The sequence below is a fragment of the Rhinoderma darwinii genome, chromosome 2, assembly GCF_050947455.1.
Source record: "Rhinoderma darwinii isolate aRhiDar2 chromosome 2, aRhiDar2.hap1, whole genome shotgun sequence".
NCBI lineage: Eukaryota > Metazoa > Chordata > Amphibia > Anura > Rhinodermatidae > Rhinoderma > Rhinoderma darwinii.
In genome coordinates this window covers 260,643,872-260,659,486 of record NC_134688.1, presented here as the reverse complement: position 1 = coordinate 260,659,486, position 15,615 = coordinate 260,643,872, and the positions used below count along the sequence as shown (strand labels likewise).

Genomic DNA, 15,615 nt, shown 5'->3' with positions numbered 1-15,615 from the left:
TATTAAGTTCCTTCGTGTCTGTGATCTCCTCCTAAAAGTGATCGGAGGAAAATCAGGGAGTAACTCTTTCAGATAAGTATCGCTCTTAAGGATATGTCAGTGCTTATTCAAAGTGACTCTTACAAATTTATTTCCAATATTGAAAGATATAATAAGGTTATGTTTTACATAATTGAATTATTTTACAAGAGTAGAAGGTGGGTGGATACAAGAATCTTGAGAAAGTATAGATACTCTTTTGCAAACCTGTTTATTTGGGAACAGCATCTTCCTGCACTGGCTGCCGCGCTTTAGGTGTTGGATTCTTTTTGTCACTCCTTGATTACAACTTTCACCTCCTACAAGATGTTGAAATTTATTGATGTAAGGACACAATTTCGGGAATTCACACATCTGCCAGCTCACCAGTACTACCATTATGGAGGAGGCATGTACTAATGCATCTAAGACCTGGAGTAATGGGTTTACACCCGAACAATGACCGATCTCTATCTGTCCTTTGAAGACTTGCTTAAAATAAGGCATTTAACAATATTGATTGCTGCTTTTTAAAGATCTATATTTTAGAAAATATTTCACCTAGAGGATTGAGATTGACTCACAACACACCTTATCCTTTGGATTTGCATTTTTCTACTGACTGGTTTGACTACATGAGACAATGTGCAACAGGATTCCTCACGAGGATTTTACATAAAAGAACTACAATTTGTAATGAATTGAATGACCACAATTAATGAAATAAGGTCTAAACTTCTTGCTTTTATTGATCATACTGATTTTAACAAATTAAGCCAGTGCACTGAGAAACGCTTAAATGTGTTTGAACGAGATATTGTTTTAATAAAAGTAAAAAAATTTAATGGGGACTGCCTGGACTATACCCGCAGCGTTATAGGAGATTTGAATACTACGGTGCCCACTGCTCTGGCACCTTTCCCTATCACACCACTGCCTCATTAACCTCCACACATCTCTCAATCACATCTTTCCACTAGGCAATTAAACATTAGTAACCAATACCGCTCTAAAAATAAAAACAAAAATTGAAAATCATTTCATCTTCAACAATAAAAATAGATATATCTCGAGAATAGACCCTCCTGTCAGTCCATTGACCATTCCTTCCACCACCCCTGTTCCCATTAAATCTCATCAATTATCCACAATTGTATCTCACCCTGTGGTCTAACATGTCACACACCGTATTAGGTATAGTGCCTATGGGAGCTTTCAAACCATCCGAATTGGAAGATCATCTGAAGATGCTCAGTTTAAATTGACCTAATCCTCCTATAATGCCCTCTGACCAGGTTCTCTGACCTATGTTTAATGATTCCATTGAAATGGCCATTTCACATCCCATTTCACCAACCCTGCTATAGTTGTCCACTCATGAAGGGTTCCACTGATCATTCTTTTATCATTCCAACGCAACAAATTGCTAATAGTCCTAAATTACCAGCTCCTTCCGAATTATGCACCGATAATACCACATATTATGGCAGTTGCACTTTACCTACAGACACCACTTTCTAAACAATTTCTTTTTTAGGACTCCTGTCCCAGCTTACCATGCCGCCCATCACTCCTATATCCCAAACCACAACTACACTTCTACCCATATTAAAAAGTCCGAAAAGCCAGCCAATCACTTGCTTCTTCCCAACTATCCAGAAAATGTAGACAAAAAGAAAAATAGACACCGACTTAGAGGATGCAGAGGAGGAAGAAACAAATGCATAACTACTCATAAGAACCAAAAAGAACAATAACTCGTTAACAAATTTTAATTCGTCCAGTTATGATTTAAACCCTAATGAAATTAATTTACTATCGAAAGGTTTATCGTTTTGCCCCACGTCGCGTCCCAGTAGCTTTGAACTTTTTATGGACCTTAATAGGTTCATCGGAAAACTTACCCTTTTTACGCCATTTTGCAATTGCACCCACTTCTTCCAATAATGATCCATCATCCAACACTGATAATAGAGCTCTTTCTGTCGATGTACATCCAAAATCCAATATTTAGCCCAGATATCACCGTGGGCCAGCTTTTGACACCATTTTCCACACTAGTTCGCAATGATTTCCAGACTCTAGACACGTATAACATTTCTTCTGACAACTTAAATTTTTCTGAAACAAGTACCAGTACGGCAATACCCCAAATGTGGTCATAAACTGCTGTTTGGGCACACAGTAGGGCTCAGAAGGGAAGGAGCGCCATTTTGCTTTTGGAGTACAGATTTTGCTGGATTGGTTTCTGGTCGCTATGTCGCATTTGCAAAGCCACTGTGGGACCAAAACAGTGGAAACCCCCCACAAGTGAACCCATTTTGGAAACTACGCCCCTCAAGGTAATCACCTAGTTCTGTAGCGAGTATGTTAACCCCGCAAGTGTTTTGCAGAAATTAGTGTGCACTCGATGTTGCAGAGTGAAAATGGGATTTTTTTCCATAGATATGCCAATATGTCGTGCCCAGCACTCTAATTATTATGCTGTTTCCCGGGTTTTAAAATCACACTACATATGGCCCTAATCTTTTGCCTGGACTATCGACAGGGCTCAGGAGTGAAAGTGTACCGTGCAAAATTGAGGCCTAATTTGGCGATTTACAAAGCATTGGTTCAGAATTGCAGAGGCTCTGATGTTAATTAATAAAATAAACTGCTGAGAAGTGACCCCATTTTGGAAACTTCACCCCTCAAGGCATTTATTAAGGGGTGTATTTTGCATTTTCACCTCACAGGTCCTTTCCATAAATAATTGCGCTGCGGATGGTGCAAAGTAAAAAATTTTACTAGATATGTAATTTCAGTGGGAAATATGTCGTGCCCAGCTTGTGCCACTGGAGACACACACCCCAAAAATTGTTAAAAGGGTTCTCCCGGGTATGCCGCTTCCATATATGTGGAAGTAAACTGCTGTTTGGGCACACTGTAGGGCTCAGAAGGGAAGGAGCGCCTTTTAGCTTTTGGAGTATAGCTTTTGCTTGGTAGTAGTTTTGTTTGGAGTTTTACTGGTATTTCGGCTTATAATGTGGGGCATATGTGAGCTGGGCAGAGTATATCAGCGGCATAGTCAGGTGGTATAATAATGGGGTAAACAATAAAATAATCCATAAATATTTGTTACGCTGTGAAGCAATCCTTTATGCGGATGCCGGTGTCGCACTGCTAAATGTCCTTTCTTATCCGCCTTTTGGTCCGCATGTTTGCAGTTTGGAGAATTTAGCTGGGAAGCGTTGTCCTGGTATAATACAGGTGCCCTCGCTTCCAGCAGATATGTTTTGGCCCTCCCTTTCCTGGTTCCCTAATTTTAGGGCCTTGATAAATCGCCACTTGAAACAGAAGAAATGTTCCCCTCGGGCTTGCACAACTGCATATTTCTATTTTCTGACATATTGGAGCCTTAAAGAGGCTCTGTCACCACATTTTCAAACCCCTATCTCCTATTGCAGCAGATCGGCGCTGCAATCTAGATAAAAGTAACGTTTTGTTTTTTTTTCAAAAACGAGCATTTTTGGCCAAGTTATGACCATTTTTATATTTATGCAAATGAGCCTTTATTAAGTACAACTGGGCGTGTTTCAAGTTATTTCCAAGTGGGCGTGTATTGTGTGTGTACATCTGGGCGTTTTTACTTTGTTTTACTAGCTTATTTTTTTATAGACTTCGTGGTATGAGGTCTGCTTTTTTTTGCGGGACGAGCTGTAGTTCTTATTGGTACCATTTTGGAGTACATAGGACTTTTTGTTCACATGTTATCCTTTTTTGTGGGAGGCAAAGTGATCAAAAAAACAGCAATTCTGGCATGTTTTTTTTTTTATACAGCGTTCAACACGTGTTATAAACTACATGTTGCCTTTATTCTTCAGGTCAGTACGAATGCGGCGATACCAAATTTATAAAACTTTTTTATGTTTTACAACTTTTTGCACAATTAAATAACTTTTTGTAAAAAGAATGTATTTTTTCTGTCGCCAAGTTGTAAGAGCCATAACTTTTACATTTTTTCGACGACGAAGCTGTATGAGGGCTTGTTTTTTGCGGGACGAGCTATAGTTTTTATAGGTACACTTTTTGGATACATGCGACTTTTTGATCACTTTTTATTTCAATTTTTGGAAGACAAAGTAACCAAAAGAACAGCAATTCTGGCATTATTTTTTAGGGTTTTTTTTTTTTTACGGCATTCACTGCATGGCACAAATAACATAATATTTTTATAGTTCAAATTGTTTGATAACTTTTATTTTTACTTTTTTTTTTTACACTTTTCTTTAGTCCCACTAGGGGACTTGAAGGTCCAACTGTTTGATGTTCTAATACATCGCACTACCCATGTAGTGCAAAGTATTCGAGCTGTCAGTTGTTCACTGACAGCAAGCCGAACAGGCTCCGTCTCCGGTCCTAATCGGCATCTGTAATGGCAGACAGGAGGCCATTGTTAGGGCTCCTGTTGCCATAGTAGCAGTTGGCATCCTTGCCATCGTATGGCAGGCTGCCGATCTGCTACAAACCACTAAGATTCAGCGATATTGGATCGCTGCATTGAAGGGGTTAATGGCAGGAATCGGAGCCGTTCTGGGCGTTACAGGGGGGTGTCCTCTGTAATATACAGCCGACACCCACTGCTGATGGTGCTAGCTCAGCTTGTGAGCCGGAAGCTGACCCGGCACCATCTTGCCGATGGTACCGGAAGCCTCTTTTATACCCCGCCAGCGAGCGGGGCATAGGAGGCTTCCATTGCTGGCTGACCGGGAGGCCAGTATTAGGCCACCGGTTGCCATTGCAGTCACCAGCAACCCAGTGATCACGTTGCTGGGGTGCCGGTGGCTAAAAGCTCCTCACATGCTGCCATATCTATTGAACGTAGCATCGGAGGGGTTAATCGACAGGATCGGATGCTAGCTCCGGTCCTGGCCGTAACCTCAGGGTGTCAGTTGTAACATACAGCTGGCACCCGGCGGTGATTGTGCCGGCTCAGCTCCTGAGCCCGCACTGTCACCGCGGCGTAATGGTACTGTGCTTTGCGAGAAGCCCTACCGGACAGCGCCGTGTATATATACGGCGGATGTCGGGAAGGGGTTATTTAATGACTTGCGTTTGTTCAATTCTACTAATAACCTCTCTTCCTTGAATTTTCTAACCGCTGATGTCACATCACCAACATCCCCCATGACAAGGGTACTTCTGCAACTGTATCCTTCTTAAATTCTAATCCTTGATACCCAATGACCAAGTATCGTTTTTATCTGATTGTATCAACTTCATTCTTCATCACAATCTGTTTTCTTCCAATAGTTCTATATGCAAACAAATTAGAGGAGTAGCTATGGGTTCTGGCTTTGCACCATCATATGCAAATTTATTTATGGGGGAATTTGAAGAGAAATACATTTTAGCCAATCACAATTTCAATAAAAAAAACATTTTATTTTATAGACGTTACATAGATGACTTACTCTCCATATGGAACGGTACCTCTCTAGAAGCTAATCATTTTATTGAATTTTTAAATATTAATGATTATGGACTATCATTCACACGTTTTTTCCTCTACTACTCTAATTTTTTTAGATCTTGCAATCAGTAAAGATGATAATGGATTATTAGTTACACACACACCGTTTTTAAGACCACGGATGTGAGCAGTTATTTGTATTTTAAAAGTGCTCATCTCCCAGCATGGCTTAAAAACATACCCTTTGGCCAATACAGATGCATAAGAAAGAATTGCTCCAGTAATGAGCATTTCAAACAAGAAAGCAAAATATTGTTGCTGTAAATGACCGGTTACAGCGAGATTACGCTTTGCTGTGCTGTAAGTCCCACACAAACGTTAGCGAAGTGTCGGGATTGTGAATAGACATCCCGTCCTGGCTGGAAGGAATGTCAATTCACTGTGTAAACACTTCAGTAACGTTAATGTGTTAGTATAAGACAGCACATACTGATCTAGCAGGATCCCTATGCGCTGAGGAAATGAATGGACAGAAGTGCATGACAGTGATTGGTCAGCATCATACACTCCTCTGTACAACGCCCACTTGGTCAATAGTAAAACACGCCCAGTTGTCCATTAAGAAAGTAATTAGCATAAAGCTAAAATCGCTAATAACGTGGTAAAAATAGATCGCTTTTCTAAATAAAAAACACTGCTGTCACGTACATTACAGCGCCTATCTCATTATGTAGGAGATAGGCCACTTATAATGTGGTGACAGAGCCTCTTTAATAGCCCCTAGTAGATTACGTTCTATAACAACCAAAAATACAAGTATGTTTCTACTTCACAAAGGGGCTTATCGTTGTAATCACAGTAGATGTCTGTGTTGTTCCAATATTAAACCTCAAAACAAGACTTCCACAGTAACAGGTGAGACTTGAATGTCCCTGTAAATTGCAATACATAGGGAGGACTGTTCAGACTCTCAGATGCAGAATAAACGAGCATCGTTTCAACACCCGTATTGGCTCCCTGAAACAAACTGTTGAGACATCTTACAATTGTACATAACTGCAATTTTAATGTCATTTTGATCACTGCAATTAAACAGATCGGCATTAACATGCCAGATAGATTTGTCAAGCTCAAAGAAGAGAATTATTGGATTTTTAAAATGGCCTGCTTAAGCCCAGCGGGACTAAATGAGCTCTCTGAAACTGCTCTTGATTAGTACTCTATTTATAATAGTCATTGTTACATATTTTAATAATTATATCATTTTCACATTGTTTTACTTTAACTTTTATTTGATGTGTTTACATATTATTAAATTGTATTTATGTGTACATTTATACATTATTCACAATTTATATGTATTAATGTATATATGTATATTTTATACGGGTATTAATTTGTGTATTTATATCTACATTTATTCATTATTTATTCCTATCCAAAACATTACGACATGGAATCTGTTTTTGGTTCTATATTTCCTACTCCTTATGACTATTCCTCCTATTCATTATCATTACACTGATCACCACATACACTTTGCCCTCTGCTCCATCTGCCCCATGCTGTTTACCGTGGTTCTGATGCCGTTCCGATGCTACCAGGGTTGCGTGAACGTTGTCAATCCATTTCTTGAACTGTTCCTCGTCGGCCACCGTAGTTTGGCATGTAGTTGATTGGTGTTGCTATGTCGCCAGGGACGCTGAGCAGAGCGTCTGCCTGTGTTCCCGGTAACCGCCTGAAAACAATGCTCGCAACTAACCGTGAGTACGTAACTCCCCTTCATTATACACAACTAACATTTCATCTTACCTGCAGCCACATATACATCCCATGGATTTTAATTTGATGTTCCTTATAGACAAATGTGATACCTTCCTCATATCTTATTTCATATATAGTAATTTATTTACAATTTCTTTATATTCTATTTGTATTTTTCTGATCATCATACTATGCTGCATTTGTTACTTACTATTTCTTGCTTGGTTATTCCTAAGATTTTTTACAATGTATTCCTAATTTTAGCTTTGTTTACATTTGTGACCCTAGATCACGTCACAGATGTTCTTTTGAACTGTTTTTGGCGTTTTTTTTTCTCGTTTCAATGTTTTCCTGATCATGCTGTCCATCATTATATAAGCCAGTGATTTTATTTAATTTTGTACGTAGCCTGACGAAGACGCCTGTTCGGCGTTGAAACGCGTAGTCTGTATAATAAAAGCTTGAACTATTATTACCTACACGACCTTCCTTTGATGGTAGCAGCGCTATACCTTGGTTAATTTTTCTACATAGCTCACTTCCTATTTATTGCGGGAGGAGTTGTAGCTTCTATTGCCACTATTTAAAGTACCATATAATATACGAAGTAACTGAAAAAAAATCTTTGTGGGGTACAATTTGAAAAAAGGGACTACTCCATTGTTTTTTGGGTTTTGTTTTTACGGGTTTCCCCGTGCGGTAAAAACAACTTAACTTTATTCTGCTGGTCAAGACTATTACGACCATACCAAATTCATATAATGTTTTACTACTTTTACAAAAAAAACTATTTGTAAAAAAAAATAGTTTTCTGTCGCCATATTCTGAAAGCCATAAAAAAAAATAAAAAAATATTTCATCGACTTTTGCAGTGGGAGAACTTATTCTTTTGTGGGATGAACTGTAGTTTTTTATTGGTGCCATTTGTCGCCATGCAACTTTTTGAATCCCTTATTTCTTTTTTCTTTTTTTTTTATGGAGCCAAGATGAACAAAAAACAGCGATTCTGGCTCTTACATTTTTTTTTCCACGGCCTTCATCGTGCAGGTTAAATAATGTTATATTGTAATAGTTCAGATTTTACGGATGCGGCAATACCAATTTTGTTTTTTATTTTTTACATTTTCTACATTGCTTTAGAGGGAAAATGGGAAAAGGATTTTTTTTTTTAAACTTTTTAATTATTTTTATCTTTTGTACACTACTAAAGACTTTTTTACTATTCTATGCATTTTTTGTTATTCCCCGTAGGGGATTTGAACCAGCGATCGTCAGATTGCTGGTTCAATACACTGCAATACTAATGTATCACAGTGCATTGTCCTTTTTTACAGGCTTCTGTTTTGTACACTACTAACGACTAACCGTTTTTTTGCATTGTTTTATTCCCCCTAGGTGATTTCAGCCAGCGACCGTCAGATCGCTGGTTCAATTCACTCCAATACTAATGTATCGCAGTGCATTGTCCTTTTCACAGGCTTCTGTTAAGCCCTGCCAGGGGCAGGGCTTAACAGGAGCAGAAAGCAGGTAGATTTGGGGGACTTCATTAGGCCCCCCCGGGCAACCATTGGCAGTCCACGATTGCGTCTCTGGGGAAGTCATAAGCTTTTGGAGTGGGCCACCCACTCTTTAGAACGGCTTAGATACTGCGGTCGCTGTTGACCCCAGTATCTAAGTAGTTAAACGACCAGGATCAGAGCTCTCTCTGTAATACACAGCTGACAACCGCAGCGTATGGTGCGGGCCCAGCACTTGAGCCTGCCCCAAACTTCACCCACCGCGCCATAACATATCATTTTGTCAAGGTGTTAAAGTGTATGTTCTCATTTTAAACGTAATTTTACCGTTTACATATGGAATTAATCTTCATTAAAAAGTTGAGTGACATTTCTTATATTGTACTGATCTGTATTCACAAGGCTGCATTCACAATTCTGCAAGCTTTAAAGCTGACAATTCTTAGCATTCCTTACTGGCTAAATATTTGTACAGATCTTGCTTTACTGCTTTTGTCCTTTTATTAATTGTAGTCTTTACACCAGGAAGTTTAGAGTAAACTTCTCTTTATTGCCAGCAGGCCAACCACATGGTAGGCTTAGATAAAGGGCCCCAGCGGACAGTATTCTTATACTTAACCTCCGTGCTCCTGAGCCAGGTCCTCTTCCGCTCGGGACACAGAGCGGGTCCTAACGCCATTCAGCGTCACAATGTCATGCCTGGCGCACATAGCATTGTGACACTCAAAGGCGTCCAGGCCCGTTCCACTCAGGAGCCAGGATGACCATATACTGTCAGGAAAAAACACAGGATTTTCAAAGGGTTACCAAACGCATACTTTTCAAACAAAGTTATTTTCGTCATGCTCCCGCTACCTTATTGTTTTTACATTACAAGTATTGGTCTGCACGTATACACCAGCCAAGCCCTTTATATTAATAGTTATAATAAAAAAAAGGGCTAGGCGATATGTGCTGACCACTACTGTTAGTGTAAAAACAAGTATAGATGGTGCCCCACACGGCCCCCTGTAGATAGCGCCACACACGGCCCCCCTTGTAGATGGCCCCCCTCCAAACAAAAGAAACGTATATTCACCTAGCCACAATCCCGCGAAGAACGGAGCTCCACAGCCTCCTCAGTCCTGCAGCCTATGAGACGCCGAGACGGAATCTTTGTGTAGTCCGGCACGATCCTGTGATGTCATCACACCGGCATGCGCAGGAATCCTGTCCAACGTCTTATAGGCTGCAGGCCTAAGGTGGCCTGTAGTCTAGTGAATGGCAGAGCAGGGAGCAGATACATAGTATTCATAGTATTCAATTGTATCTGCATCCTGAGGATGCAGATGCAATTGAATGTGGCAGTCACCCGGGGCACCGGGCCAATGCCTGGTGCTAGCGACGCCACTTGCATGTAAGGGCCTTCCGGCCCTAGTCACAGGGAATTTCCAGGAAACTGGAAACACCCCCCTGACTGATACTGTAGTAACAGGGGTCCGTGTGGTTTATTACATAGGCCCCAGTTACTACAGCAACAGTGGATATATAGTGGGCCCCCTGGGGCCGGTCGCATTTGCGACTGCTGCGACACCTTTAGCTATGCCACTGGGTGTAGGAATAACTAATATTACACGAGTTCAGCTAAGCTGTTAGGGATCTCTCTGGCGTCAAGCTTGTTGTACTTTATACTATAATACAGGCTAGATCAGTACATAAATAATACAACGTTTTTAACACACCGCTTTGAGATTATATCTATATCTATATATGAACTGTAGAATGGTGTATGTACCCTTTAAATATCTGTAAATGCATTTTGGTATTTAGTGTTCAGTTATGTGTATCACATAGTTTGCGAGATCAATCTTAAATGTGTTCTCCACTTTGCACGGTCACTTTACAATACACTGATCAGTCTGCTGGCACCACACAGTGCCCACTGATTTTAATTACTCATTCTCCACTCTGGCCAAGAGATGAGGATCCTAAATAAAGGATCCCCCTCTATTAACTTCTAACATGTTTTTTTCTAAACTAGACAACCACTTTAAACTGTAATACAACAATACTCACTTTTGTCAAAAAGTGTATAACCGATTTTAAAAAAGTTAAATGAGAGAGAGCGAGAGAATATGAATCTGCAATGGTGACCATAGTTCTTAAACAGATTTTTCTTCTTTCCATCTATGCTTCAGTCTGATTTATATGGACGTTTTCCTTTTATGTAAAATATGCTATTTTCTTTTTAGATGGACTCTATCGCACTGTATTACTTGCTGCGCTGCTAATTGTACCGTCTGTAATCTGCGTTGCTGTCATGATATCCGTTATAATCTGGTATCAAATACCAATAAAATCAATGAAACCTAAAGCATTGGTAAGTTCTCTTTTGAGTTCTCCGCTTATAATTATTACTTATACTTATATTTTCCATTGAAATTATATCTACTTTTAATAGATGGGGTACATGAGTTATTTAAATTTAAGACTTCTTTATAAGGTTAACAATGACGTTGTTGTAAGGATTAAGGGTGCAGACACACAGGGCCGGATACACTGCGTATAAGTACACCGCGTATCCGTCCTGGAAGCTGCAGTTTTTCGGGTGGCTTGTCCGCTGCGGAAATACTGCAGGAATAGAAAAAAATTCTACTTGTGACCCACGCATTTTCATGGCGACACATCCCTCTCTTCTGAGCGTAGTCCGGCCTCCTGGGAAGATTCTGTAGTCCATGTGACCGCTGCAGCAATCACATGCGATGAAACCTCCTCTCAGGAGGCCAGGCTGCGCTCAGAACAGAGGATCGCATTGCTTGGACTGCATTGCATTGCATTGCGTATAAGCTTTTATTTTTTTATTTTTTTTGTGGTGAAATTGCAGCGTTTCCACCGCAAAAGTCCCAAAGCATAGCTTTTTGTTGTGGATTTTACCTCCCCATTGAATTAATTGTGGAAAACCCACGACTGTGATTTTGCAGCATAGATTGACATGCTGCGGCTTAAAAACTGCACCACAATTCAATTTACGAATGGTGTTTCGGCTGATTATTTAATTTTTTTTCCGCTGTGTGTGGATGACATTTGTTAAAATCTCATCCACACTGCTGCTACTGTACTAGGCTGCAGATATTCCACCATGCAATTTGTTGCAGAAAATCTGTTGTGTTTACGCCAACTGTGTTCCTACCCTTTAACCCCTTCCCACACATGGGCATGACTGTACGTCCAAATACAAAGTGCTTTCCTGCACACGACCGTATAGTCACGCCCTGTAGATAAAGCGTGCACAGGAGCTGTGCGCGTTTTATCTTCAGCGGCTGTCAGCTGTCATACACACTGACATGCCGCTGCGATGGCTGTTACCGCCGATCGCAGCCATTTAACCCCTTCAATGCGGCTGTCCATGACGTCCGCCGCATTGAAGTGGTTCACAGAGGGAGGGATTTTTGCTATAGCAACCAGGAAGCCGTTACGAGGCAGGACATAATAGGCTAACTGTCAGTTGATGAATGACAGTTACAATACACTGCACTACATAATTAGTGCTGTGTATTGTACCGGGGATCAGAAGATCAGATCTTCAAGGTCAGTGTAAAAGAAAAAGTGAAAAAAGTTTAAAAAAAAATGTGAAAGAAAAATAAATAAATAAAAGTTTTAACTAATAAAAACAATAATCGCCCTGTTTCCCTGATCAACTCCTATATTATTAGAAAAAAAATTAAAACATGAAAAAAATATATACATAATAGGTATCACCGCGTTCGGAACGGCCTGATCTATAAAAATGTCACATTATTTTTACCGCACGGTGAACACCGTAAAAAATGTTAATAAACAATGACAGCATTTTATTTTTTGGTCATCTTGTCTCAAAAAAATTTTAATAAAAAGTGATCAAAAAGTTGCAAGTAACGCAAAATGGTACCAATAGAAACTACAGTTCGTCACGCATAAAACAAGCCCTCCCGCAGCGATATCCACTAAAAAATAAAAAGTTATGGCTGTCAGAAAATGGCGACACTAAAACATGATTTTTTTTTTAGAAAAGAGTATGTTTATTGTGGGAACGTAGTGAAACGTAAAAAAACTATATAAATTTGGTGTCGCTGTAATCTTATCGACCCGCAGAATAAAGTTAACATGTTGTTTATACTGCACGGTGAACACTGTAAAAAAAAAACACAACAAAAAAATTTGCTAGAATGGCTGTTTTTTGGTTTCTTCATCTCCCAAAAAATGGAATAAAATAGTGATAAAAAAAAAATCACATGTACCCCAAAATGGAACCAATAAAAATTACAGCTCGTTCCACAAAAAACGCGCCCTCACACAGCTCCGTCACCGGAAAAAAACTTGTTATGACTCCCAAAACGCAATGATGCAAAATGATGCTAAATGACGGCCCAGTCTTATTTTTTAGGTCCAGTAGAATTTCACTAAATACCCCACATTGTCATTTGCTGGACCCCACAGGTGGACCCCGTAGATGCAGCAGAGATGAGGAAACTTTAGGGCCTTGTGCGGCTTATAGGGCTAGTGAAGAAGTCAAAGATTAGGCAATACTGGAGCGCAGATATTCTGTATAATACCCAATAAACCTGGCCTGTGCATAAAGGATTTGTTCAAAGCGTACCACACCAATCCATGGATTCTTCATTCACCCCATTATTACATCATCCTATTATGTATAACCTGTTGCACTCCGCCCAGCTTACATATACCCTGATGTACTCCTCCCAGCTTACATATACCCTGATGTACTCCGCACAGCTTACATATACCCTGATGTACTCCGCCCAGCTTACATATACCCTGATGTACTCCGCCCAGCTTACATATACCCTGATGTACTCCGCCCAGCTTACATATGCCCCCACATTATAAGCTGAAATACCAGTAAAACACCAAGCAAAATCTGAGCTTCAAAAGTCAAATGGTGGTCCAACTGAGCCTGGCAGTGTGCCAAAACGGCAATTTATGACCACATATGGGGTATTACTGTATTCTGGAGAACCCGCTTAACAATTTATGGGATGTGTGTCTACGGTGGTACAAGCTGGGCACAACAAATTGGGCACTGAAATGGCATATCTGTGGAAAACCGCAATTTCAATCTGCAACATCTATTGTTTACTCATTTTTGCAAAACACTTGTGCGGTCAAAATGCTCACTACACCCCTAGATCAATTCTTTGAGGGATCTAGTTTCCAAAATGGGGTAATTTTTCGGGGGTACCACTGTACTGGTACTATAGCTCAATGCAACATGGTGTCAAAAAACGAATCTTGTAAAATCTCCACTCCAAATACTAAATGGCGCTCCTTCCCTTTAGAGCCTTGCTGTGTGTCCAAATAGCAGTTTATGACCACGTGTGGGGAATTTCCCTACTCTGGAGAGAATGCTTTACAAATGTTACGGTGCATTTTCTCCTTTATTTGTTGAGAAAATGAAAAATTGAACTAATGCTATGTCTTATTGGAAAATAATGTAATTTTTCATTTTCACTGCCCATTTGTAATAAATCTGAGACACCTGTTGGGTCAAAATGCTCACTACCCCCCTAGATGAATTCCTCAATGGGTGTAGTTTGCCAAATGGAGTAAGTTTTGGGGAGTTTCCACTGTACTGGTACCTAAGGGGCTTTGCAAAAGCGACATGGTGCAGAAAAACCAATCCAGCAAAATCTGCTCGCCAAATGGCGCTCCTTCCCTTCTGAGCCCTGATGTGTATTCATACAGTGTTTTATTACCACATATGGGGTATTTCTGTACTCTGGAGAAGTTGCTTTGCAAATGTTATGGTGCTTTTTCTCCTTTATTTGATGATAAAATGAAACATTTTGACCTAAAGCTACATCTTATTGGAAAATAATGTAATTTCTCATTTTCACTGCCCAATTCTAATGAAATCTATGAAATACCTGTGTGGTCAAAATAATCACTACACCCCTAGATAAATTCCTCTAGAGGTGTAGTTTCCCAAATAGTCACTTTTGGGGGTTTCCTTTGTTTTTGTACCACAAGACCTCTTCTAACCTGACATGGTGCCTGAAATATAATTTAAGAAAAGGAAGGCCGAAAAATCCACTAGGTGCTCCTTTGCTTCTGGGGCTTTTGTTTCAGGCCCATAGCACTCTAGGGCCACATGTGGGATATTTCTAAAAACTGCAGAATCAGGGCAATAAATATTCAGTTGTGTTTCTCTTGTAAAAACCTTCAGTATTAGGGTATGTTCACACGGCAGCCTCCGTTACGGCTCAAATTACGGTGCTGATTTCAGGAGAAAACCGCTCCGGAATTTCAGACGTAATGGCATGTGCAGGCGTTTTTCGCTGCGTCCATTACGGACGTAATTGGAGCTGTTTTTCCATGGAGTCAATGAAAAACGGCTCCAATTACGTCTCAAGAAGTGACAGGCACTGTTTGACGCGGGCGTCTTTTTTACGTAAAAGAAAATGCGTAAAAAAAAATGACCGTCGGCACAGAACATCGTAAAGCCCATTCAAATGAATGGGCAGATGTTTGCCGACGCTTTGGAGCCGTATTTTCGGACGTAATTCGAGGCTAAAACGCCCGAACTACATCCGTAAATAGGGTGTGTGAACCCAGCCTTACAGGAAAAAATGGATTAAAATGGAATTTCTGCAAAAAAATGAATTTGCAAATTTCCCATCCACTTTGCTTTAATTCCTGTGACACGCATAAAGGGTTAAGAAACGTTTTAAATGCTGTTTTGAATACTTTAAGGGGTGCAGTTTTTAAAATGGGGTGATTTGTGGGGGTTGCAGATCCCCCAAATACACTGCATAGCCCTAAATTCTAAAATTCAACCACCCCTATAGGGAGTTTAGCAACTCTATGGCTATGCAGGGTATTTGGGGT

At 40.1% G+C, this 15,615-nt stretch overlaps 1 protein-coding gene across 1 annotated transcript in view; it reads left to right on the top strand.

Annotated features, from left to right (window-relative positions):
* The window catches only part of IFNLR1 (interferon lambda receptor 1), an 85,558-nt gene that overhangs the window by 64,661 nt on the left and 5,282 nt on the right, over window positions 1–15,615 (top strand). The window contains exon 6 of the mRNA XM_075850511.1: window positions 10,983–11,110. Coding sequence (XP_075706626.1) covers window positions 10,983–11,110 — 128 coding nt within the window. The remainder of the gene's footprint in view (window positions 1–10,982; window positions 11,111–15,615) is intronic.